The 26,263-nt window shown below is 46.5% G+C and overlaps 1 protein-coding gene across 3 annotated transcripts; it reads left to right on the plus strand.

Annotated features, from left to right (window-relative positions):
• Positions 1 to 3,987: 3,987 nt before the first annotated feature.
• LOC134396093 (uncharacterized) lies at positions 3,988 to 23,703 on the plus strand. Of its 3 annotated transcripts, none has more exons than XM_063122443.1 (10): positions 3,988 to 4,144; positions 7,284 to 7,426; positions 7,896 to 8,012; positions 8,602 to 8,706; positions 11,497 to 11,607; positions 11,727 to 11,828; positions 15,461 to 15,529; positions 17,150 to 17,206; positions 20,769 to 22,088; positions 22,708 to 23,703. In XM_063122443.1, the coding sequence occupies exons 2-10, from the start codon at positions 7,348 to 7,350 to the stop codon at positions 23,523 to 23,525; spliced, it is 2,778 nt and encodes a 925-aa protein (XP_062978513.1). In that variant the 5' UTR covers positions 3,988 to 4,144; positions 7,284 to 7,347; the 3' UTR covers positions 23,526 to 23,703. The 3 variants fall into 3 exon arrangements, with proteins under 3 accessions (XP_062978513.1, XP_062978514.1, XP_062978515.1); XM_063122444.1 differs by having other exon boundaries at positions 8,605 to 8,706; XM_063122445.1 differs by lacking the exon at positions 7,896 to 8,012 and having other exon boundaries at positions 3,989 to 4,144; positions 8,605 to 8,706.
• Positions 23,704 to 26,263: the final 2,560 nt, after the last annotated feature.

The raw sequence follows: 26,263 nt of genomic DNA on the forward strand, positions 1-26,263 counted from the left end.
GCAATGCGTTATACATGAGGCTGCCTTTGAAAATGGTCCGGAAGCTTCAGCTGATACAAAACAGGGCAGCATGTTTACTAACAGGGACTGGCCAGCAAGACCACGTCACGCCAGTCCTTTTCCAGCTACATTGGCTGTCGGTTCAGGTCTGGGCCTGATTCAAAGTGCTCATATTTTTTATTATTTATTTATTTATTTATTTATTACATTTTTATACCGCCCAATAGCCGAAGCTCTCTGGGCGGTTCACAAAAATTAAAACCATGAAGAACATAAAAACAACCAACAATTTAAAAACACAAATACAAAATACAATATAAAAACATTCTAACGTTCAAAGCCCTAAAAACAGCTTGGGACCAGGTTATTTGAAGGAACGCCTCCTCCCATATGTACCAGCCCGGACCTTAAGATCATCCACAGGGGTTCTTCTCCATGAGCCACCTGCCAACGGAAGTGAGGCAGGTGGCTACCAGGAGGAGGGCTTTCTCTGCTGTGGCACCCTGGATATGGAATGAGCTCCCCAGGGAGGTTCGCCTGGTACCTACACTGTATTTCTTCCGTTGCCAGACGTGGAGAAAAATTTTGAAAGTTGGAAAACGTTCAAAGCTTGAACTTTAATAGCAATTAATTTCCTCTGCGCCAAACAGGCAGAGCACATAAGAAGAGCCCTGCTGGATCAGACCAAGGGTCCATCTAGTCCAGCGCTCTGTTCACACAGTGGCCAACCAGCCATCAACCAGGGAGGAACAAGCAGGACAGGGTCCTATAGCCACACTCAATTCTCGAATGCTGGTTCCAAAGCCTCAGCATCAGCCTAAGAAACTCCGTGGATGTGCACCTTAGTAGAACTTTATTCTCTGTATGGTCGAGGCGACTTCTGCCCGTGATAATAGATACAAAATTAGTCCCTATACATTTTTTTTCTGCCAGCAGACATTTTCACTAAATGTTTGAACAGCTTGTAATATATGGAGTATACACTACAAGTTTGAGGTTGGTTGGTTTGTGCTTCTTTTCTTTGGTTTTACTCCTGTTTTTGGCAAGTACTCTTTTTGGAGAGTCTTGAAAAATGTTCTAAAAGAAGCAGGACTTTGAAAGGGTATGTTAAAGGGACATGGAAAATTTCACAAACCTGAATGAGTTTATTGTGCAGGACTTTACAGTTTAGTTTTTGATTGATTCATCTACAAATTAAAAATATGCAGCGGTCGCATAAATATAAACACAAGATAATAGTGCAATTCTAAACACGTATACAGACATGAGTGCCATTGGAGTTCAATGCGACTTACTTCCAAGTAACTATAGGACTGCAGGGTTTGTTTTTAGTCTTTTGGTATCTAAAATAGTTAATTCTGCAATGCTGTCACCACAGCTAAAAATAGGATATTATAGAGTTGGGAAAAGTACAGAAAAGGGCAAATAAAATTATTAAGGGGCTGGAGCATCTCCCCAATGAGGGAAGGTTACATCAATTGGGATTGTTTAGCTTGGAGAAGAGGAGGCTGAGGGGAGACATGAAAAAGGTGTACAAAAGTATGCATGGTAAGGAGAATGTGGATAGCGACTAATATATATAGGGTGCCAGAACACACACAACTACTCAAACCACTAGTCTTCAGACCATAAACAGACAGGCCACCTTCAATTGGAGGGGTTTTCTCCCCCACAAGAAAGTTATTTGAGGATGAATATCCTATAATTGATGGTTTAACCTGATATGGCATTTGTTCCGAGGAAGCTTGAACAGCGAAAACGGGAAGTTTATTGCAAAATCCTGTCAACAACTTACAACGCTGGAAAGAATAAAATATAATAAGAACAAACCTTATTTATAATATATCTGTGAACATATGTTTATGTACTGATGTATAGCCAAATGTGTTTAATAGACTAAAGTGTGTTAGTGTGCCTTTGTTGGGCTATATTATAGACTTGCATTGTCTTATAGTAGGAATAGCATTCTAATTATTGGTTTATTGTATTATAGTACCCAACACCACTATTGTCTAATACCTATGGGATACATCAGCTTTTTTGTAATTTTTGCATAATAATAAATGGGTTTCTTGTTAATCATCCTTCTCCACTAGTGGTTCAAGTAGTTGTGTGCGTTCTGGCACCCTATATATATATATTAGTCATTTAAAAACTACTGCCGTCTATTTGTTTGAATGTGGATAGGGAGACATTTTTCTCCCTCTCTCAAAATACTAGGACCCAATGGGGTCATCCCATGAAACTGATTATCCAGGACAAATAAAAGGAAGGACTTCTTCACACAGCGCATAGTTAAATTATGGAACTCACTACCACAAGATATAGTGATGGCCTCCAATTTGGATGGCTTCAAAAGGGGGTTGGATAAATTCCTGGAGGCGAAGGCTAGCAATGGCTTCTAGCCCTGATGGTTGTGTGCTCTCTCCAGTATTTGAGGCAGTAAGCCTGTGTGCACCAGTTGCTGGGGAACATGGGTGGGAGGGCGCTGTTGCTTGTTCATCCCTGACTGATGGCTGGTCGGCCACTGTGTGAACAGAGTGCTGGACTAGATGGACTCTTGGTCTGATCCAGCAGGGCCCTTCTTATGTATACGCAGAAATAATTGACATTGGCGTTCAATGGGGCTTACTTTCAAGTAAATGTATAGGATTGCAGGGTGGTTTTTTGTTTGTTTTTTGAGATACCACAAGACACTTTTTGGTTTTTCTGCGACAGACTAAAATGGTTTCCCCTGTGTAATTAGTGTAGACACATTTCTTATATGTGTACAACTTTTAATTATATCGTTCTCCGAGTATTGAGACACACACCAACAACAAAAAACAGAGGGAGGGCAGATCAACGTTTTTTAATGCTTTATGTGTGTATGTTCTGTGTTTTAAAATTTAAAATTTTGTATACTTGTTTTTATCTCAATTTTAGAATTTCTGTAAAATGCTCAGAGAGCTCTGGCTATGGGGGTGGTATATAAGTGTAATAAAATCAATAAAATAAATTATTTTACTTATTTAATTCAATGGCTTTTCTCCTCCCCATAGTTCAAGGCAGGGTACGTGCCCCCACACCTTACCCGATCCCATTTCATGCTCCTCTCCACCAGTAAAGGGGGAAGACAGGGTGACCCTATGAAAAGGACAGGGCTCCTGTATCTTTAGCAGTTGCATAGAAAAGGGAATTTCAGCAGGTGTCATTTATATATATGGAGAACCTGGTGAAATTCCCTCTTCATCACAACAGTTAAAGATGCAGGTGCCCTGCCCTCTTTTAAATCTGGTCACTCTAGTATAGCTCCTGCAGCTTGTCTATGCAACTGTTAAAGATGCAGGAGCCCTGTCCTCCTTTTCATAGGGTCACCCAAGGTCACCCTCGCAGAGGAGTCGAACAAGAAACAGGGGGGTTGGACTCGATGGCCTTGCAGGCCCCTTCCAACTCTACTTTTCCATCATTCTCCAATTTTTGTGAACCGCCCAGAGAGCTCCGGCTATATGTAATAAATAAATAAATAAATGATTCTATGAAAAGGCAGGGACGGGCAGAAAGGCCTGCAGCCTGGCCGTGTGTTGCTTTACTCGGAAGCAAGCCTCATGTAGTGCAATGGACTTCCAGGCGTGCGTAAGGCTGGCAGGGTAGCCGTGCAACAAAGCTGCAAAGCCTCCTCTGCTCCCCCCCTCTCTCCCCCCCCCCCCATTTCCCGCCCACTCGGATGAATTCCGCCTTGGCCGACATTGAATTCCCAGGCCGTAGCAATCGACGGCCGAGCACCTCCACCGTTTCCATCCATGCGCTCAGGTGGCCGAATGGGAGGGTTTTAGCTTCGGAGGATTGCATTGCAAAAGAGTTTTTTTTTTTTGTCTTGCACGGATCGCAAGGGGGGGGGGAACAAAGAACAAGCGGCAAAACCCTCCTCCCCCCCATTTAACAATATATAGCAGAAGGGGGAGGACAGAAGGGGGGAAAGGGGGGGTGTCTCGATTTGTTTAGAAACTCGCTTTCTCGCTTTCTCTCTCTCTCTCCATCTTGGAAGTCGTAGTTGTGATTGGGGGGAGATGCAGTGAGGATCCCTGGTGCGGCCAAGCGGAGAAAGGCGATCGCAGAGGGTCGGCTAAGCGAAGAAGCCTTTGAGGATCTCGGAAGATTACTGGTGAGTGTGGCTCTCGGGGTGTGGGGGAGGAGGATTCTTCCAGGATTACCTCGGGCCGATCCGGGGCAGAGGTACAACGCGAGCCTGAGCCGCTGTGGGGTAGAGGTTAGACCCATCTCTCCCCCCCCCACACACACCCCCACACCCCACACACCTGGGGTCCTTCAAACTCCCATCAGGCTGGGTTAGACGGTTGGGCTAGAACGGGGGACACACCGAGGTTCAGATCCCCACATATCCCTGAAGCTCATTGCTGTGCGATCTTGGGCCAGGCACGGACATGCATGCCCTCTCTCAGCCTAGCCTACCTAGCAGGGTCGTTTTGAGGAGAAAATGAGGGTGAGGGGTGGGTGGGAAACTCCATATAAGCAGCTTTAAACTCCACGGAGAAAGAGGAGGATAGAAGTGTGTGTGATCAATAAATAACATACTTCGATGTAAGTCCCACTCAGTTCACACTTTGGCAACTGTGTTTAGGATTGCAGCCATTTAGAAATTTCGTCGCTGTGTTCATATCTCATTTTGCCTGGTCTTTGATCTTCCGATAATATCTCTCCCCAGAAGGTTTTCTATCTTTGCACCTTGTTGTGGTTAAAAACACATACACACATAAACTGTCAAGGCCCAATTTCCCTTGATTGTTTTTATTTATTTATTTATTTACTCCACCTTTCTGTCAAACTGAAGTTCAAGGCAGTTTTCCAGAGGAAATGAAATTAAAATGTAGCACAGGCTGAAATTACAACACCACGTCAAAAGATAGTAGCACCAAATGGATTTTTAAGAAACTCAACACTCAGCAGCTTACCACAGTTAAAGCCTACCAAAGTCATTAGTAAACAAAACAGATTTTATCTGCAATAATGATAATGTGGGATCTGCAACAAAGTATTACAGTATACCGTCTTTACAGGGTGCTCCTTTTTGACATTGCCAGTCATGCTCTCCAAGATCCTTTAAGCTATAAGAGACTCCAGCAGGACATTCAACACTTTTTATTCCCCCCTCCTCCACTTTTCAATTTTTCTTTTTCAACTAACACTTGCCTTGCCATTGCTCTTTGCCTGCGGCTTGTGGGGTGGTCTAACCCTAAACAACACAGACTGCTGGGTCCACACATCACAACAGCAACCTAGGAATGCAGTGTTCCTGGGCTGTTTACAAAGCCGTATGCAAAGCAGAAGCAGCAAGTACATGGGAGGCAGCTCGCTTGCTCCCACTCTCCCCTGGTAATTAAACAACCCATGAATTGCCATTATCTACAACCCATGTCAGAGTGGGCTAGTTCATTTTATTTATTTATTTATTTATTTATTTGTTACATTTTTATACCGCCCAATAGCTGAAGCTCTCTGGGCGGTTCACAAAAATTAAAACCATAATAAAACAACCAATCGTCTAAAAACACAAATACAAAATACAGTATAAAAAGCACAACCAGGATAAAACCACGCAGCAGAAATTGATATAAGATTAAAATACAGAATTAGGACAGTAAAATTTAAATTTAAGTAAAAATTAAGTGTTAAAATACTGAGAGAATAAAAAGGTCTTCAGCTGGCGACGAAAGGGGAGCTCTCTGGGGAGCTCATTCCGCAGCCGGGGTGCCACATATGACATGACAGCCCATCATGGATTAATTAATCCCCTAAAAGCTGTGGCATGTGTGGGTCTCTGAACCTGTCCATTGGGATTTAAACAATTTATGGGTTAAACAACCCTTGCATAACCCTACAACAAGCCGGGGCTATGCATTACCCCCGATAGCTGCGTTGATATGTAAAAATGGCACCCATGGATACTGTAGCTCATCACAGGTTAAATAATCCATGGTGAACAACAGCTTGTCATAAAAACCCAGGAAGCAAAATGTTTTGGCCCAGCCCTGCTTAGACCCTCTGTGAGAGAATTGCTCTCTTCCTGTCCCTTTGCTCCCCAAAATGAACATAATAATTTCCTTTTCTTCTCTTCCACTGATCAGTCTCCCCATGAAGCCTACCCCCCCCCCATTTAGAACTACTTGTAAAATTTACAACAGCCTTTTAAACACATCCCTCACCTTCTCCTCCCTGTCCCTATACTGGACACAGTCATGTTTCTGGGACTTTGTAAAAAATTCCCTAAAGGGGGTTCCACTGTTAAGCATGGATCAAGGTAGGGAATTTCAGGTTAGCTGAAAAAAACTACACCTAACAGATTTGAACTTCTCGAAGTACAAACTTTTACTGAGCATGTGAAAATAGTGAACCCCCAAAAAGTTAAAACATGAGAGGGATTTATATTGACATTGGAGAAAAGGAGAAATGAAAGCATCCTTGATTCTTTATTTGTTTGCTTTTATTTTCCCAAACAGATTTTAAACTCAGTGGCCTTTCTTTATAATTACTTGACTGAATTTTGGAGGGTCTCCATGATGAGTGTGTCCAACACACCTCATAGTCCTGTCTCCCCCTAGATGGATATTTCCTCCCCACATAGGGATTGTCTTGGCAATATGTCTTTTTACCAGAACCCCTTCCTTCCCGCCCCCCTAAAAAATAAATAAATCCATTATTTGAAAGAAAGCTTAGAAAGCTTAGTGACTGGCACTTCCTAAATCTTCCTCCATCTTTCTCTGCCAGGCAGAGTCAATATGTGGGGAGAATCTCAGTATCTATAGGTGTTTATCTTAGCCAGTTAATTTCACAGCAGTAGCCTTACCTGGAAAGGCTGGTTTGGGTTAATCTTTGAGCATAACCAAAGTACAGGCTATGGTTTCCTTAGCAAAACAAAGAGGTATAGAACAATCACGTTTGGGGTGAAGTATCCTTTCACTATACCTTGTCTACACCAGTCTCCCATTTTCACATTCATTCTGGATTGAGTTCATTACTACACAATGTGTCTCAGACCCAACATCTTGACTGTGTTGTTGTTGTTTGCCTTCAAGCAGGCTTCCTAATTCACAGGACAGGCTTTATTTTCCAGCATTAATAATACTGGATCCCTGATTATTGAGAATTGGAGGAAAAGAGAGGTCTTATCAAACCATAGCTTGGGTGAGAGAACAGAAAATAAATAAATCCAAAACCTGTTCATGTTAGGAACCAACATTCTTGACTTTGTATGCAAACAAACTGTATTTCTTCTGTCACTCTAGATGGTCAAAATCTCTTTCCTCAGCACTGTTTCTGATTTTACTTTCCTGATCAGAGGCTCCAGATATGATGGAACAGGAGAAGGAATGCCAAACTCTAGATCTTCAGAGATTGGAGAACAAGACTTCCCCAGACGCAGACTCAGGTAGGCATGGATCCCCAGAAAACGTGTCATTATATATAAGGAAGTGGGGCTTGCAACAAAATGCGTGTGATTTTATTTTTAAACGTGCTTGTTGTCCTTTAAAACGCTCCTAGAACATGTGAGTCCTATTCAGTTTATCTCTTTTCATAGCCTGTAAGTTCTAAAAAATATATATATTGGAGAACTTACAAGGAATTAGTGCTGGGGTCATGGTGGGGTGGGAAACCGCCGTACGGGTTTGAGAAGGAACTTTGTATAGTCTGAAGAAGAAGGATAGATAGCCGTGGATTATGGGTCAGCAGGCAGTTCCACAGGGCCATCATTTGGGTGAGGGGACTGACAACCCCGCTCATTCAAGACCTTTTCATAGATGTTGGACGGCCTCTGGTATTTGAAGAGAAATTAGTCAACATCCAACAATACTATCAAACGTTACCTCCTCTCCTTAATATGTCCTTCTTTTGATTAGGGTATGCTACTATGACAATAAAAGTGGAGGAGGAGGAGGAGGAGGAGGAGGAAAAATCGTGGGTACCAAATAATCAGGACCCTGAGGAAATCGAGACCTTCCTATATGCTAACTTAGGTATGGGACCTTTCTAGATTCTCACTCAGCTAACTCAGGGGACTTAAAGAATGAATTCAGAATCTGTTGCCAACCATGTTTTTTTAAAATAATAATAATAATCACACACACAGTGTCTGGGATTGAATATGCTGATTGCAAATTGAGAGGATTATCTAGCCAGCTGCACTCTTGCAAATAACTGTTCACACAAGTGGTCTAATTCATGAGAGCAGTGTAATGACAGAAGAGATCATAGAATCATAGAATAGCAGAGTTGGAAGGGGCCTACAAGGCCATCAAGTCCAACCCCCTGCTCAATGCAGGAATCCACCCTAACGCATCCCCGACAGATCACACGTAATCTTTCATGATTAGGGAAATGGTAAGTTTATTTGGCTGAATATCACCTCAACTTGCGTCTTTAATCTGGGATGTGTTTGTCTTCCCCGCTTTTTGCCTTCTTGTATCATTGGAGACAGATAGCCAACTCAGAGAAATCATTAGTATATTGGTCAAAACACCACTGAATTTGCATAGAAACGAGCAAGACGTTCACTGAGATTGAAGGATGCATCCCTACTTCATCATGTGATATCTTTCTCTTAAGCAGGGCTCCCTGACTTAAAGATCAAGGTGAAAGAAGAGGAGGATCTGTGGGCAGTGGATCATCAGGTTCCTGAGGAAAACAATATCCACCCAACGGCCCATTCAGGTGAAAGATCTAGTCAAGAAATTGGATGCATAGAAAATTTATTCAGAATCTGTTGTAGACTTCCTCACTATTTGCCAGGATTCCAGAGGGGCAGCTGCGTGAATACGTCGCAACAGAAATGATTTTTTTTTTGTCAGCAAACAAACTTATTGTGACAGAAACTTCTGAAGCCCACAGCCCAGTTTTGTTACATACATGATGTGGTCTCCTCCAGTAAACTGGAGGAGTTTTTGTATGGGTTTGTATTTGGGGGGAGATCTAAGTGGTGGAGCTAAAAGGCCAAGAAAGTGCAAGGAAGCAGCATGCATGCTGTACATGACACCAATGAGAACAAGAGCCAGTCAACCAGTCCGGGTGGCAGTGACCCAATCCCAGTATTAGCGTAACAAGTAGGATACTGACCTAGTTAGTATGTCACAACTGCAAATTGAGGGTTAATTCAAGGATGTATACTGTGTGCAAGCTGTTTCTGAGTTGCACTGATGTAAAGCCCACGTTGCCATGGGTGCTACTCGTTCTTTATTTTTTTTACTCTGTTCCTTGACTCCTGCTGTGTCACTCTGTACTCCAGAAGGTGTATGGAGGTTACTTTCCTTCAACGTTACTTAGGGCTTTTGGCCCTTGTTCCTCTCACTTGTCACCGGTGAACGACACGGGCTTCCTCCCCTCAGGCCTCAAGCCCACCTCTCAGCCATATTACAACCCTACTTTTCCTAGGCCTGCTTCTTTTCCTCCTCTGCTGGCACCTCAGAACCTTCACCACCACCTCCACCACCATCCTTGCCACCAATATGGCCGCTCGGAAAGCAGGCTCAACTCACAAACATCCCCCCCCCCGCCTTGATGTTTTTCTCTTTGAGCGCCTGCGCTGGCCGGCGCGCAAAAATATACTATTTGCCTATTAAAGCTTGAGCATTGAACCTTTTTGAATTTTCAAAGTTTTATGCATGTCTACACTGCTCAAGCTTCAGCTTAAAATAAAAATGAGCAAAATCAGGACTGGTAGATCTCTAGTAATAATCCTTACGTGACAGTATTCTTATATAAGATAAGCAACCAATGAACACCCTGTTTGTAGGTTTATTTTATTTATTATTGCATTTATCTCCCGCCTTTTTTCCTCCAAGGAACCCAAGGCGGCGTATATAATCCTCCTCCTCTCTGCTTTATCCTCACAACAACAACCCTGTGAGGTGGGTTGGGCTGAGAGTCTGTGACTGGCCCAAAGTCACCCAGTGGGTTTCCATGGCTGAGTGGGGACTAGAAATCCGGATCTCCTGTCAGTCTGACACTTTAGCCACTACATCACACTGGCTCTCTTAGTGTAGTGTGGTGTGACATCCAAACCCGGACCCTTTGGCTTGTTTATGGGGTTAAACAACCCAGAATTAAATTATGATTTGTTGTTGCCATCATGACATACAAACTGGCCCAGTGACTGGGTTCAGATGTAAAGCTTCCAATTCCTCAAAAGTCAGTTTGGAGAAATGGGAGTGAATCCTGTACTTGTGTGATCCTTCCTTGTGCCACTCCTTCCTCCCCTCCTACAGTTAGTTCAATGAGTAGATAGCTGGCTTTTCAGAAAACCGTGGTTACCACAATTGGGATTGTTTAGCTTGGAAAAAAGGAGGCTAAGGAGGTATTTCATAATGGAGGTATGAAAAATTATGCATGGTGTGGAGAATGTGGAATAGGGAGACATTTTTCTCCCTCTCCCATAACACTAGAACCCAATGGGGTCATCCCATGAAGCTGATTGGTGGGAGATTCAGGACAGATAAAAGGAATGACTTCTTCACACAGCGCAGAGTTAAACTATGGAACTCACTACCACAAGATGTAGTGATGGCCACCCATTTGGATGGCTTTAAAAGGGGTCAGATAAATTCCTGGGGAAGAAGGCTATCAATGGCTACTAGTCTGGAAACAAAGCCCTATGAAGAGAGACTGAAGGAACTGGGCATGTTTAGCCTGGAAAAGAGAAGATTGAGGGGAGACATGAGAGCACTCTTCAAATACTTAAAAGGTTGTCACACAGAGGAGGGCCAGGATCTGTTCTTGATCCTCCCAGAGTGCAGGACACGGAATAACAGGCTCAAGTTACAGGAAGTCAGATTCCGTCTGGACATCAGGAAAAACTTCCTGACTGTTAGAGCAGTACGACAATGGAACCAGTTACCTAGGGAGGTTGTGGGCTCTCCCACACTGCAGGCCTTCAAGAGGCAGCTGGACAACCATCTGTCAGGTATGCTTTAGGGTGGATTCCTGCATTGAGCAGGGGGTTGGACTCGATGGCCTTATAGGCCCCTTCCAACTCTACTATTCTATGATTCTATGCTTGTATGAGTCCTGATGGCTATGTGCTACCTCTGGTATCTGAGGCAGTAGGCCTATATACACCATTTGCTGGGGAACATGGGTGGGAGGATGCTGTTGCACCGTGTCCTGCTTTGTTGGTTCCTGGTCTACAGCTGGTCAGCCACTGTGTGAATAGAGTGCTGGACTAGATGGACTCTTGGTCTGATCCAGCAGGGCTCTTGGTCTGATCCAGCAGGGCTCTTCTTAAGTTCTTATTATTCCATAGCAAACTGTGATTCATAGAATCGTGTGAGGCTTTCAGACCAGGAGTACAATCCAGGGATTCAACCTGGCTTGCAGTCCTGATTCTCTGCGCGATCCCACTAACCCTCTTAAACCCTTTGGATGTTCATGTGGTCAAGTGCACAGCATTTTAGTGTGTTTGAAATGCTTCTTTCAAGCTGATTAGTCACCTTCTTTTGCACCTAACAGGATTTTCCGATCTCAAGTCCAAGTTGAGCTCCAGGACTAAGCCAGGCGAAGAGGCTTCGATTCTGGAGCAAAAGATCATAGAAGAAAATGACACTGCGGACCACAACTCTGGTGAGGCAACGAAACAGACATCTTATTTGAAAACCATGAAGTCTCGGGGGGAACACTGTGATTTCCATTGAAACTTAGCTGCCAAGCATTACCTCCTCTTACCCCTCTCTGTTCATCAGAGTTTCCGGATGTGATGGTAAAGATGGAAGAATGGGAAGAAGGAGACCCCACTGGTCATGAAGGATCTGGGATGAGTCAGGCTGTCGAGGCCCCCTGCTCAGGTAAGGGATGGGTTTATTTATTTAAATAAATGGGTTTATTTATTGAGGGGAGACATGATTGCACTCTTCAAATACTTAAAAGGTTGTCAGGGCCAGGATCTCTTCTCGATCCTCCCAGAGTGCAGGACATGGAATAATGGACTCAAGTTAAAGGAAGCCAGATTCCAGCTGGACATCAGGAAAAACTTCCTGACTGTTAGAGCAGTACGACAATGGAACCAGTTGCCTGGTGAGGTTGTGGGCTCTCCCACACCAGAGGCCTTCAAGAGGCAGCTGGACAACCATCTGTCAGGGATGCTTCAGGGTGGATTCCTGCATTGAGCAGGGGGTTGGACTCGATGGCTTTGTAGGCCCCTTCCAACTCTGCTATTCTATGATTCTATAAGTGAGGGTGCCCAGGTGATTCATTACGAATCTGTGGCACAGTTTTGTTTGGATTTGAACATTCTTGGAAATAGAGTGGCAGGTGTGAGAAATGTTTCCTGTTTTCATCCGATGGAAGGGCAGAGCAGCAAAAGTGGAGACCCGGGACAAAATATTGCCCAGAGGGATGCTCCAGCTCAGAATCATAGAATCATAGAATAGCAGAGTTGGAAGGGGCCTACAAGGCCATCGAGTCCAACCCCCTGCTCAATGCAGGGGTTCTAGTGTTCTAGCCATCCCGGAAGAGCCTTACAGAAAAGAGATGGCTCCAAGAGGGGAAAGAACATTTTGGTTTTGGTCTTCCTGTACTGGAGTGCTTAATTTCTATGGAACTGCAGGGAGATTTCTGGAGAGTGGGAGAGAGGCAGCAAGAGAATCATAGAATAGCAGAGTTGGAAGGGGCCTATAAGGCCATTAAGTCCAACCCCCTGCTCAATGCAGGAATCCACCTTAAAGCGTCTCTGACAGATGGTTGTCCAGCTGCCTCTTGAAAGGCCTCTAGGGTGGGAGAGCTACAAAAGGATCTCTCCAAACGGGAGAATGGGCATTAAAGTGGCAAATGTGGTTCAATAAAAGCAAGTGTAAAGAGGATGGACACTGGGGGAAATCATCCCAACTTCACATATTTGCTGATCAGGTCTGAGCCAGACATGAGAAAGAGAGCTAGGGATGGGCGGACTGCCCACCGGACCCTGCTGGCCACTCAACCTTGCCTGCCTTTTATGTAATTTTGTGTAATTTATGCCTGTAATTTTGTGTAAATGGGCTTCTTTACAGCCGGGTCTTTACAGTATGCGCCAAGTTGGGAAAGCACAGGGATCCACAGACTGAGATCTTCGTGGGGGTGGGGTGGCGAGCCTGTGAGAAATTGCTGTGTCTCAAGCATGTTTAGCTTTGAGAAGAGAAGACTGAGGGGAGACATGAGAGCACTCTTCAAGTCCTTGAAAGGTTGTCACACAGAGGAGGGCCAGGATCTCTTCTCGATCCTCCCAGAGTGCAGGACACGGAATAATGGGCTCAAGTTACAGGAAGCCAGATTCCAGCTGGATGTCAGGAAAAACTTCCTGACTGTTAGAGCAGTACGACAATGGAACCAATGAGCTAGGGAGGTGGTGGGCTCTCCCACACTAGAGGCCTTCAGGAGGCAGCTGGACAACCATCTGTCAGGGATGCTTTAGGGTGGATTCCTGCGTTGAGCAGGGGGTTGGCTCAATGGCTTTATAAGCCCCTTCCAACTCTACTATTCTATGATTCCAACCAGACACCCTCAACATCACTAGTGTGGTTGATAATTTGATGAAAATGTTGATCCCGTGTGCAATTGCTGTAAAAAAAAAAAAAAGTCACAATTTGGGGATCATTTGGAAAGGATGATTCAAAAATAGAACTGCAAACATCATAGTGTATTGTACAAATATAGGCTTATGCATCCCATGAAGTTGAATTGTGAGAGATTTGGGAAAGATAAAAGGAAGGATTACTTCTTGCATTGAGACGGGGGATTGGACTCGATGGCCTTATAGGCCCCTTCCAACTCTACTATTCTATGAGCAGGAAGGCAGCCTTGTGCTGATGTGCTGCTTGTGGGCTTCACATTGGGGCTTCTGGTTGACCACTGCCTGAACAAATGCAGGATGAGTTGGTCAGACCCTGCAGGGCGTTTCAAATGTTCTTAACTGGGCCAATAAAACCTAAGCTGAAAGAACCAATTTGGGCAGCTTTAAAAGGGGGTTGGATAAATTCCTGGAGGAGAAGGCTGTCAACAGCTACTAGCCCTGATGGCTATGTGCTACCTCCAGTATCGGAGGAAAGAAGCCTGTGTGCACCAGTTGCTGGGGAACATGGGTGGGAGGGTCCTGCTTGTTCATCCCTGGCCGATGGCTGGTTGGCCGCTGTGCGAACAGAGTGCTAGACTAGATGGACCCTTGGCCTGATCCAGCATGGCTCTTCTTATGTTCTTAAGGGGAAATAGGGGGCATCATGTCCTTTAGCTCATAGGCAACTGGGCAACTATATTTTATTGCGTCTGAATTAACTGGAATCGCTCTGTGAGATGCTCGCGTGGATGATTTCACCCTCCCCTCTTCTCTGACTTCTCTCTGACTTACCTTGGGCGCGAAAAGCCTGGTTGAGAAGTTATATGTGGCTATTTTTTCCTCCTTGCGTTAAAGCGGCTGAACTAAAGGGCTGAAACCGTCCCCTAGTTTCCATTTGAACACGTTCATTCAAGAACCAAGCAGAGGGACATTCAGAAAGGGTCCGTTGCTTTCAAAATGAAATTAATCCTGTAATTAGGTAATTAAGATTTAATTCTGAGGAACCCGTGTCCCCAGAATAACTAGCCAGAGCATCTTGTAAGTGGGGCAGGAAGGCAGCATGTCAGTGGGCAAGGCCCGCCTGGGGACTGAACAGCATGGCTTTGGTCTTGCATAGTCAAACTTTATTTATTTATTTATTTATTTATTACATTTCTATATCGCCCAATAGCCGGAGCTCTCTGGGCGGTTCGGAGCTCTCTGGGCCAATCAGTAGCCTTGACCAATCAGTAGCCAAGTGACCAATCAGTAGCCTGAGATCATCTTTCCTCCAGCTGATCCCCTTCTGTATTTATTTAACGTTAATATTAGAGAGGCGGGAATCGAGCTTCAGTAATACAAAGTTTGGTACCTCTGTGTGAACTGGGCATGTCCTGTGTTCAGAGACATGCTAGGCTACCGGAGGCAGGCAAAAACTTTTTTCTTCCAGCAGGCCTTTGGGGAATAGTCTGGACTCCTGTTTATGCATTGGATTATTATTATTATTTTAACGGTTATTTATATTTGAAATGTTTTATTATTGCGCCAGGTTGAATTATATTTTTTTTAATTTTTGTATATTTCTATTTGTATGTTTTAATTGTATATGTTTTAATTTTGTAAAGCCGCCTCGAGTCCCAGTATTGGGAAAAGGGTGGGATGTTAGCTGACCCCCCAGAATAGTTTGTTTTAAATGGATATTGTTGTTTTATGCTTTTGATGGTTTTAAGTTTTTATATTTGTTTTTAATGTTTACTGTTTTTAACTGTTGTAAACTGCCCAGAGAGCTTCGGCTATGGGGCGGTATATAAATGTTGATGATGATGATGATGATAATAATAATAATAATAATAATAATAATAATAGGGGGAAAGTTCAGTTTGTCACAGTTCCTCATTTCATGTTTGGTTACAGGTGTCCTTATGTCTGCACAGCAAATCAACTATGTACTCCTCTCCTTATCTGCCCAAGCTAACAACCAAGGTAACTATTGCGGGGCAGATAGGAGAGGGAGGAGAAATATAAACAACTGTGTTTTGGTTTAATTCTGTATCTATTCTGAATCAAGGGTGAGCAACTATATTGGGCAGGGAGGGCTAGAGATGTGAAATTTCTGGAAATTTTGAAGCCATGGGGGAAAAAATTGTTTACCCCCCTGTGGTGGTGGTGGTGTTTTGAGTATGTGTGGGGAAAAATGGAAATGTTTGGAAAAATTGAAAGAAAATGCGATATTAACACTTTTTACAGTTTGAAAGTCACTTTAGGAAGATAAAATGTAATTATGCACAAGATGGTTTGACATAAAATTATCACATTTGGTATATTAAAAGTACAGTACATTCAAACAATTATTACAAATTGAATTTGCTTTTTAATTTTTTTTACTTTTGGGGGGTGGGTAACAAATGGAACGACAAGATCCTGAACTGTAAGGAACCTCTTTGGTTTTGCCAGTTTATGAGGAGCAGGCAATTTTTAAAAAAACACACAAAACAGACAAAACCATCAACATTAGTAACAAAGACAATTATTTATGTCTTAAACATTGTATTCATTATGCTAAAACAAAATGTTCCATAATCCATTTTTTCTCCTCCCCCCCCCCCACAATTTTTCAGGAAAAAACCAAAAAAAGGCTTGGTTTTTTGGTTTTTCCCCGGGCTTTCACATCTCTAGGGAGGGCAGGTGTCAGGTGACCCTCACCTGGACCTCCCTGGGCTGGATGACATCATGGGGTGGGGCTCCGTTCCATGACATCATTTGGTCCTGGAGCTCCTCCAGCCACCGCTTCATCCGGGAACTTAGTTTGGCTGTGCTCAGGGCTTGCCCAGCTTGGGGCTGGCCTGTTGCCAGCAAAGCCACCTGTTCAGGCAAAGACAGAACAGACAAAGCAGAGCCCTGAGAATGAAGGGGACTGAGCAGCTTGGCTCCATTCCAGGTTTCCGTAGCCAGAAAAAGGCCAGGCGGAGTGAAGCACTCCAGTTGGGAAGATGAATCCCGTGCTAAATAAAAGGAATTGCCACAAGGCTCCCCACAATTGGGAGGGAGAGCAGCACTCGGGGGTGGCTGGGTGGGCGGGGAGGATCTCTGATCAGAGGGAACAGTGGGGATTTCCCTCCCCAGGGGCTCGGACCCCCGTGGCTGCTGCCCTGCGTGTTCCACGCGTGTACGACCACCATTTGCATCGTTCCCTGCGCTGCACGGGTTGGTGCGTCATCCGAACCCATACAGTAGAGGTTGTAGGGTGGGTGCGACCCATACCTGGCCTTGCCGTGTGCCAGGTTCAGACGACGCGCCAACCTGCGCTGCAGCGCAGGGAATCGTGCAAATGGCGGGCAGGAGCAGGGGGGGAGCAGCCACAACGGTTACTTGCATCACTGTGATCATTCGGATTCGCCCCAAGCCTCTGCAGGTAGTAGGGTAAACTGCAGGCCAGGTCTGGCCTGAGGTCTGGAGGTTCCCCATCCCTGATCTGAACGACAACTTGACTAGGCTAAATATCCCAAACCTCATGATACATCTCTCACTTCTTAGTGCTGATGTTGGTGGGGGTGGTAGTTGTTGTTATTATTATTATTATTAACAAACTTCTACACTTCCTAGGTACTGTACAAAAAGCAGAAGAACCACCGGGAATATGCAGAGGCTCACAAGTTAAAGGTAAAGTTATGTTTACTAAAAAAAAAAAATTGCTATTAATATTTCTGTACTGCCCTTTTCCCCCCTGCTAAAATGTCTCAAGAAAAGAGAAGGAGGGCCAGTTGCGAAAGGGCAGATGAATTAACTAGGACTGAATTCGGTGCACTTACAGTCTATCAAGATCATCCCTTCCCAACCCAGTGCCCTCTAAATGTGGTGGTGGACTACGACTCCCATTATAAGATCATAAGAAGAGCCCTGCTGGATCAGACCAAGAGTCCATCTAGTCCAGCACTCTGTTCACAAAGTAGCCAACCCGCTGTTGACCAGGGACCCACAAGCAGGACACGAGTGCAACAGCACCCTCCCACCCATGTTCCCCAGCAAATGGTGTATATAGGCTGACTGTGTTGACTTGAGGGTGATTGAAGTTGCAGGCCACAACACGCCTGGAGGGCACCAGTTTGTGAAGACCAATCAGTGGCCCCGTTCAGAAGACACCTTAAACCACAGCTTTAATCATGGTGGTTAAGCCAGAAAGCTGAGCTGTGTTCAGAAGACACCTTAAACCACGGCTTTAACTATGGTGAATAAAGCAAAGGGCCTTATTCAGCATGGTTAAAGCCGTGGTTTAAGGTGTCTTCTGAACAAGCCCTACACCAATAGGTATGTGTATATACCGCCCATAGAGCTTCGGCTATGGGGTGGTATACAAATGTAAATAAATACAAATGCATTTATTTTATTACATTTATATATCGCCCCACAGCCGAAGCTCTCTGGGTGGTTTACAATTAAAAATAGTAAACATTAAAAGTATACAAAATCTAAAAACCATCAAAAACATAAAAAACAGTATAAAAACAACAGTATCCATTTAAAAACAACAATTCTGGGGTCCATTAAAAACAAACTTAACGTTGTTAAATGCTGTTAAAATGCCTGGGAGAAGAGAAAAGTCTTGACCTGGCGCCGAAAAGATAACAATGTTGGTGCCAGGCGAGCCTCATTGGGGAGATCATTCCATAATTGGGGGGGCCACCATGGAAAAGGCCCTCTCCCTTGTTGCCATCCTCGGAGCTTCCCTCGGAGTAGGCACTCTGAGGAGGACCTTAGATGTTGAGCGCAGTGTACGGGTAAGTTCATGTCAGGAGAGGCGTTCCATCAGGTATTGCGGTCCCAAGCCATGTAGGGCTTAATAATAATAATAATAATAATAATAATAATAATAATAATAATAATAATAATAATATACATTGGTTATATAGAGTACATAGAGTGAGCTGGTCTACATATAATGACAACTCATAGTATGTTGAATTCTTGGTTGTCATTAGGTGCGAACCATGACCTTGCCCTATCCAACTATAGGTTGTTAACCATAAACAACCCAGGAAGAGAACCCATGTTGTTGTTGTTATTATTATTATTATTATTATTATTTGTATCCCACCTTTTGCCAAATGCTGGGCCTCAAGGCGGCCTTACAAAGTTTAAAATATACATGGAGGGGGGGAAACAAAACCATAAATTTTTAAAATACACAACAAAATTATAAGACATTAACTTAGATGGAGGGCTGGATTATTCTCCAAAGTCCTGCTGGAACAAAAAAGTTTTAGCCTGCTTCCGAAAGCCCATCAAGGAGGGAGCCAGCCTAGCTTCCCCGGGAAGAGAGTTCCAGAGCAGCGGAGCAGCCACCGAGAAGGCCCTCTCCCGTGTTCCCACCAAGCGCGGCTGTGAAGAAGGTGGGACTGAAAGAAGGGCTTCTCCAGAAGATCTCAAAGCACGGGCAGGCTCATAAGGGAGAACCCATGTCGTTGGCTTATGAACCCTGGTTGTTTAGACAAAAGCCAGACCGCGGGGTTCTTTTGTCAGGCTATAGAATCAAGGAGTGAGCAAGGTAAAAAAAAGAAAAGACGCGGCTATTCTGCACGCTGCCATGTCCTCACCTGCCCTTTCTCCTTACTGGCAGAAACGGTGACGCCTGCCTGGCCACAGCAGCGGGGCTGATTGTTCTGCCGTCTCCGTGCTGCGGTTTGGCTCTGCCCCTGATAGGGCTTGGGATGTTGGGGCAGCCTTGGGTGCTGAATCGCAAGTACCCTGTTTCTTCGATTCTAAGACGCACTTTTTCCCCCATATAAACATCTCTAAAAACGGGGTGCGTCTTAGAATCGCGGGTGTGTCTTAGGTTTTTTTTTCCTGTTGGTGGTACTGAAATTAGTGTGCGTCTTACAATCGAAGAAATACGGTGCTAAGCGATGCCTCGATAGTAACGTGCCAGCTTAGAAGTAACACTCCCCACCGCACCCGTGCACACTCAGGTGCAAGTAATTGGCCTGCTGGTGCTGCCAATCCCGTGATGGTTTGGGTTGCATTAACCACCTGGCACTCAATCTCCACTTACTGTCCTTTGGGATATAACCCTCGGTTGCCATGCCATCCTGAATTGCCTTTAACACGTGCTGCGTTCAAAGTCCATTGCGTCCTAGCCTTAAAACTGCTAGTGAATCCTATTTGTGACCCCAAAATAAGCATTTGTCCTGCTTACCTAGCGCCCACCAATTCCCCCTAAATTAAGCATCTCTCCCACTTGCTAGGTGCCCGCTTGCCCACCATCTGCCTTCAGTAAAGTGCCCGTGAAGTACACGTAAATGGGCTCTCTCTGGTCATCCCCAAGGCAGCTCTTAGCGAGTCCCATCCCTCAGCCCAAATTAAGTATCACGTCTGCTCACAGTATGCCCGCTCACCCACTATCTCCAGGCTAAACATGCCCAGTTCTTTCAGCCTTATGAAGAGAGACTGAAAGAACTGGGCCTGTTTAGCCTGGAGGAGAGAAGATTGAGGGGAGGCAGGATAGCACTCTTCAAATACTTAAAAGGTTGTCACACAGAGGAGGGCCAGGATCTCTTCTCGATCCTCCCAGAGTGCAGGTCACGGAATAACGGGATCAAGTTAAAGGAAGCCAGATTCCAGCTGGACATCAGGAAAAACTTCCTGACTGTTAGAGCAGTACGACAATGGAATCAGTTACCTAGGGAGGTTGTGGGCTCTCCCACACTAGAGGCCTTCAAGAGGCAGCTGGACAAGCATCTGTCAGGGGTGCTTTAGGGTGGATTCCTGCATTGAGCAGGGGGTTGGACTCCATGGCCTTGTAGGCCCCTTCCAACTCTGCTATTCTATGATTCTATGATCTGCCTTTAGCAACGTGCCTGAAAAGAAACCCCCAAATATCCAGTTTTTCCTGTACCAGAACTTCACATCGCCCTTGGCGACCTACAGCAGTCTCTTTTTCCTTTTTTAAAGCCTTTTCCAAAGATCTCCTTCCTTCTATGTAGGGGATGTGGGGTGGGTGGGAGTGATGGTGGGGAGGTTAAAAGCTGAATCAAAATCACAGTGATGAATGATGGCTGACTTCTTGTTGGTCGTCCATCGATATTTCTCACGGTGAACTAACAGACCGGACTGGACTTGTCTGGCACACACGATGGCTGGAAAACTTCCACGCGCTTCCCAGAACCGAGCACAGGTGAGGAGGACTCACAAGATCCATTTTCTCCTTCTTCTCCTCCACTGTTCCCAGCCGCAGATGAGCCCACCTCACAACCCCCTCAGCGGACAGGGACACAGCAGCCGCAGGTGCATTCCCGGGTGAACGGCATCCCAGACTCCCAGAGAATCCGTGCGAAGTTCTGGTCTCATCGTGAGCTGGGCCTGTTCATCGATCTATGGATCAGTCCAGAGGCTCAGCAGACCCTGCAGAGGAACTACAGAAACGAAAGTGTGTACACGTGGATTTCTGAAGAAATGGCCGCCCACGGCTTTACACGCAGCCCCGCCCAGTGCCGGGAGAAGATAAATGGACTTAAAAAGAAGTTTAAAGAGGTGACTGCCCACAACAAGCAGTTGGGGGTTGAACCTCGCACCATGCCGTTCTACGACAAGCTGGCTACCATACTGCTTAAGAGGAAGGACGGGACGCCAGGATATATCTCTGGCGGGGGCGTCCCGGTGGCACATCAGCTGAAGGTCAGGCATCACGCCAAGCAGGTGAGCCTCCTGCCCCAGAGGGATTTCTCGTCTACTCCGGATCCACCGCGGAGAGCGTACGCAAGTCAGTCGCCTCCGCCGCAGCCCCACCAACTTCTTGGTGGGACGGCGTGCAGGCGTAGGGCCCCCTCGCTGTCGATGCCGCCCACTGCAAATTCTGCACCCTCGGCCACGGTGCCGTGCGTGCCCAGTGGCGTGCCCCCCACCAAACTAGCACGTCTGGAGCCGGAGAAGGAAGGGCAACCCGCACCCCCTCAGGACCTCGTTCGGGCCAAGAGAGAACACACTGCCTGCTCAGGAAGCCCATCACTTTTGGCAGTGCAAGGGACTCAGCCTGCTTCGAGGACTAACAGCCCAACTCTGTCCTCTAGAACAGGTAGCCCGACGGTGTTTCAGACGATGCAGAAACACCTTGGTGCGCGGTCGCGGACCCTGGCTACAGGTTGTCGTTCCTCCCCTACTCCCTCCCCAGCGCTGGAGGCGGAGCAGGAATGTCGCGGTGCGGTGTGGAACAGTTTCCCCCAGGCGATGCTATCGGAAGTAGATTTGGAAGTGGTCCCGCCACAGCTGTCCCAGGGCAAGGAGCAGGAGCTGTCGCATTTCCTCTCTGATGCCGACGATGCCATTATGCGCTCTCTGGCGCGGACGGGGGAACCTCCGTCCGAAGAGGAATTACTGAACGACAGCATTGCTCTAGCTGAAACAGAAGATCAGGAGGGACGTGGCGCGGACGAAACCCCCCTGATTGAAACTACCTTGGCTCGGCTGTTTGAGGAACGGAACACCCCGGCCTTTCTAGGATTCCCACCTGGGCCAAGACAGCAGGACCATTCGCAGTACGCAGATGCCACTGGTGAGTTGCGATCTTGCCTCTCGGGGTGGTGGGTTGCCTCGGAAACCCTGTTCTAAAGTGGGGGGGAAGCAGTTGGGGGGCTAAGAGTCCTAGTTACAGGCCCTGTAAATGTAACTTGGAAGGAAAGGAACCTCTCGTGCAAGCACTGAGTCATTACTGAAACTTGGAGGGACGCCAGCTTTCGCTGACGTTTTCTTGGCAGGCCTTATAGCGGGGTGGTTTGCCATTGCCTTCCCCGGCCGTTATTACCTTTCCCCCAGCTAGCTGGGTACTCATTTTACCGACCTCGGGAGGATGGAAGGCTGAGTCGATCCGAGCCGGCTGCCTGAAACCAGCTTCCGCTGGGATCGAACTCAGGCCGTGGGGAGAGTTTCGGCTACAGAAACTGCTGCTTGAAAGGTGCTTTGGCCAGCTAGGCTGGGCGAGCTATTCATTCAAAGTAGATTTGAAAAGCTCCTAAAGCACAGCATTTATGGCATCTTGCTTGTGAATTTAAAAACACCTAAAAGAGGCATGGGGAAAGAATTGTGATAAAAGGCAGGTATCCCATAGGTCAACTAAGCAGTATGTGATCTGACACCACTGTTCGACCCCCCCCTCCCCCTTTGAAATCTTGCAGAGCAACTGGAGGAGGAGCAAATTCTCAAACCGGAGGGCCGGGAGGGCGGTCCCCTGAAGGCCCGTTTCCCGCCTCTGGAAGAAGCACCAGAGGAGAGAGCGGAACCTGAGGGGCCGCTGACCAACGCGCAGAGAGCGGCCCGGCTGAGGAACAGGCGCAAGACTGACCGGGTCCAGCTTGCAAAGGACTTGGTGCGGGCCATCGAAATAACCGGAGAGCACACGTGTGAGGTTCTTCAGGAACTGGATGCGAAGGAGTCTCAGCGGAGGGCGAGGGACCACCTCCTGTCAGTTTGGGCGACCCGCCACACTGCTCGGAGCATACGAGACTGTGGAGAGTTAATGTCTACTACTTTACGGGAGTCCATGCGGGCCTCTGACCAGGCGTTCGAAAGGGCTATGGCGGAGAGGACGGCTGCCATCGAAAGGCAGACTCACGTGTTAGACAAGCTAGCAGCCGCCATGATGGCCACGTTGCCTGGACAACAGCCCCATGCCCCTTTCCAGCAATTACCATATGGCCCACAGCCCTTCGTGCAGGCCTCGTCACCCACCATTCACCATCACCCACAGGCTCAGGTACCCCAAATTGGGACCCCAGACAGGGAACACCAGCCGTACCACATAGAGCAGCAACCGGTTGTGCCTGACCCAGACCCGGAGCCGTGTCTCAGTCCACAAGCTGACCAGCAAGAGGTTGAGGCACAGGTGCAAATGCAGGATCAAACCCCCGAAAGCATTGCAGATCCCCCTATACTAGCGCAGAGTCCAGTTCAACCCCAAATCCACACCCCAGAAAACTCACCTAAGACTCAATAGCTATTGCTGTGTATGCAGATCTTGATCTGCCTAGTAAGGGGGGGGGGGCAGAGTGTGCCTGTGAGTACAAGATGATGGGTCACTGATATTCAGTGTAACCTTTTCGGGCATATTCTTTTTTAAAGTTTCTTCATTGCTATGTAGAAACACGAATAAAGTTGACACGTTGCAGTATAAAGACTGGCGCCCCGTTCTTTCCTCACAGAACAGCAAAACAGGCGAGGTAGCTTCTCAAGGAAACATCTCTGTGCGAGAGGCCATGTCGCTGCAATAAAAGGGAGGGCAAGATTTTAGTATGTCTTTGTGAAGCATGTACGTTACAATAGTCTGAGAGGAGATACAGAGGTTCTAAGAAGGATGGGTCTGAGAAAGAAATATATATGAAGCGCAAGGTTAATGCCTTCCATAGACTAGTCAGGTGCTCGAAAGGAGAAGGTGCGTTCCTCAGGAATGCCCGGCCAGGTAGCCAATGGTTGGTGGCGTTAATCATTCCTCCAGGACAGCAGATTTAACAGTTCATAGGAACCTAAGAAGAGCCCTGTTGGATCATACCAAGGGTCCATCTAGACCAGGACTCTGTTCACACAGTGGCCAACCAGCTGTCAACCAGGGAACCACAAGCAGGACACGGTGCAACAGCACCCTCCTACCCATGTTCCCCAGCAACGAGTGTATTCAGGCTTACTGCCTTTAATACTGGAGGCTGCACTTAGCCATTTGGACTAGTAGCCATTGATAGCCTTCAAGGTAGCAAACTTTTCTGTGCCTTCTTCTAACCTTCCCTCCTCCCTCATCCTACATATTTATTTATTTATTGCATTTTTATACCGCCCAACAGCCGAAGCTCCCTGGGCGGTTCACAAAACCGCTTCACATGTACATCAGCAAGATTTTACAAGAGGTAGCTCGTGGCCTTCTGCAGCTCCTTCCTACAAAACGCACCAAGGACAGTTCCGAGTGGAACAATTTGTCCTTGCTGTAGCCCATAGCCTCCTCAGATTAGAGAGTGCAGTTTTCAGGCCCCACCGCCACAGGGTTGATGATCTTGCCACGAGGGCAGTGCTGCTCCTTGTGACTGTTGTAGCACATAACTACAGAATATCAAAGGGTGGAAGGAAGAGCCTAGATTCAATGGACCCGCTCAGAAGACCCCTTTAAGCCATGGTTTTAACCATGGTGGTTAAGCCAGAAAGCCAGGCCCTGTTCAGAAGACCCCTTTAACCATGGTGGTTAAGCCAGAAAGCCAGGCCCTGTTCAGAAGACCCCTTAAACCATGGCTTTCACCATGGTGGTTAAGCCAGAAAGCCAGGCCATGTTCAGAAGACCCCCTTAAACCATGGCTTTAACCATGGTGGTTAAGCCAGAAAGCCAGGCCCTGTTCAGAAGACCCCTTAAACCATGGCTTTCACCATGGTGGTTAAGCCAGAAAGCCAGGCCATGTTCAGAAGACCCCTTAAACCATAGCTTTCACCATGGTGGTTAAGCCAGAAAGCCAGGCCCTGTTCAGAAGACCCCTTAAACCATGGCTTTCACCATGGTGGTTAAGCCAGAAAGCCATGCCATGTTCAGAAGACCCCTTAAACCATGGCTTTAACCACAGTGAATAAGGCCTTTTACTTTATTCACCATGGTTAAAGCTGTGGTTTAAGGTGACTTCTGAACACGGCCTGGCTTTCTGGCTTAACCACCATGATTAAAGCTATGGTTTAAGGGGTCTTCTGAACAGGGCCAGTACGTTTCATGCTTTCAGCCTCCTGTTACAGGGCTAAGGAGGAAACTGCCATGCCATACATTCCTCCCCCTCTTTCCTCTCCTGCTTCACCTTGTCCACAAACAGCAAGCACCCATTAGGTGCACTACTAAAAGCAGGTCCCTTCTGCCAATGTGGTGGGTCCGCCGTCCCACCCTATGCTCTTTTCTAGCTAGCAAAGTGTTAAAAGGAAGTAAGCGGGAGCACGGCAGAGCAACGGTCACCTTTTATGCCACTCTGCAGAGCATTTTGGAGAACTGCGACTCGGCAGAGGTGCGGTTTGAGTGGCAGCGGGAAACAGTCGAGCGTTATAGCATTGTTCTTTCTACAGATGAGGTTTCTCCCCTGCACTGGGAGTGACAACGGCTTGGTGTTCGCGGAAGCCATCTGTTGAGCATGTATTGGAGAAGGGCTGGGGCAACCGTTGCTGCTGTTGTAATGGTGGAACAGCTGAACTACGAGCTTTTCGCCTTCCATGTGTTGGTGTCGGCCAAGAACAGAAGAGGTCTGGCTGCTGACGCTCGAGGCCAAGGAGTGGGATGAGGCGAGGTTATGTGGCAGTTTCAGGCTGTCCCAGGTGACCTTTGATACCATTGCTGATGTGTCGTATAGGGTTAGAGTTTTGGACTGGGATTGGGGGACCTGAGTTCTAGTCTAAACTCAGCCCTGAAGCTCCCTGGGTGAACTTTGGGCCAGTCACTGACTCTTAGCTTAATGCATCAAAGATAAAACACTGTTGCAAGGAGAGGAGGATCATATAAGCCACCTTGGGAGCCTTGCAAGAGGTGGGGAAAGGCAGGATAGAAATGTAACAATAAAATAATCCAAAGATAGGATACTAAAATGCATGCAGCAGTTCCCGTAAGAAGTCACATCGCAGTTACACTGTGCAAACTGGCATTCAACCTGGGCTCAGTATCTTGCTCAGCGCCGTCTTTGGTGTGGACAGTTGGTCAGCCTGTGAAATATTCCGGGAGATGGCTTGAGT

This window comes from Elgaria multicarinata, chromosome 3, assembly GCF_023053635.1.
Source record: "Elgaria multicarinata webbii isolate HBS135686 ecotype San Diego chromosome 3, rElgMul1.1.pri, whole genome shotgun sequence".
Lineage (NCBI taxonomy): Eukaryota > Metazoa > Chordata > Lepidosauria > Squamata > Anguidae > Elgaria > Elgaria multicarinata.

Bases quoted from the DNA above. Each gene is read 5' to 3' on its own strand.
- LOC134396093 (XM_063122443.1), top strand. From the start codon at position 7,348: ATGATGGAACAGGAGAAGGAATGCCAAACTCTAGATCTTCAGAGATTG. The intron at 11,608-11,726 runs GTGAGGCAACGA...TCTGTTCATCAG, and splicing joins CACTGCGGACCACAACTCTG to AGTTTCCGGATGTGATGGTA. The intron at 15,530-17,149 runs GTAACTATTGCG...TACACTTCCTAG, and splicing joins TGCCCAAGCTAACAACCAAG to GTACTGTACAAAAAGCAGAA.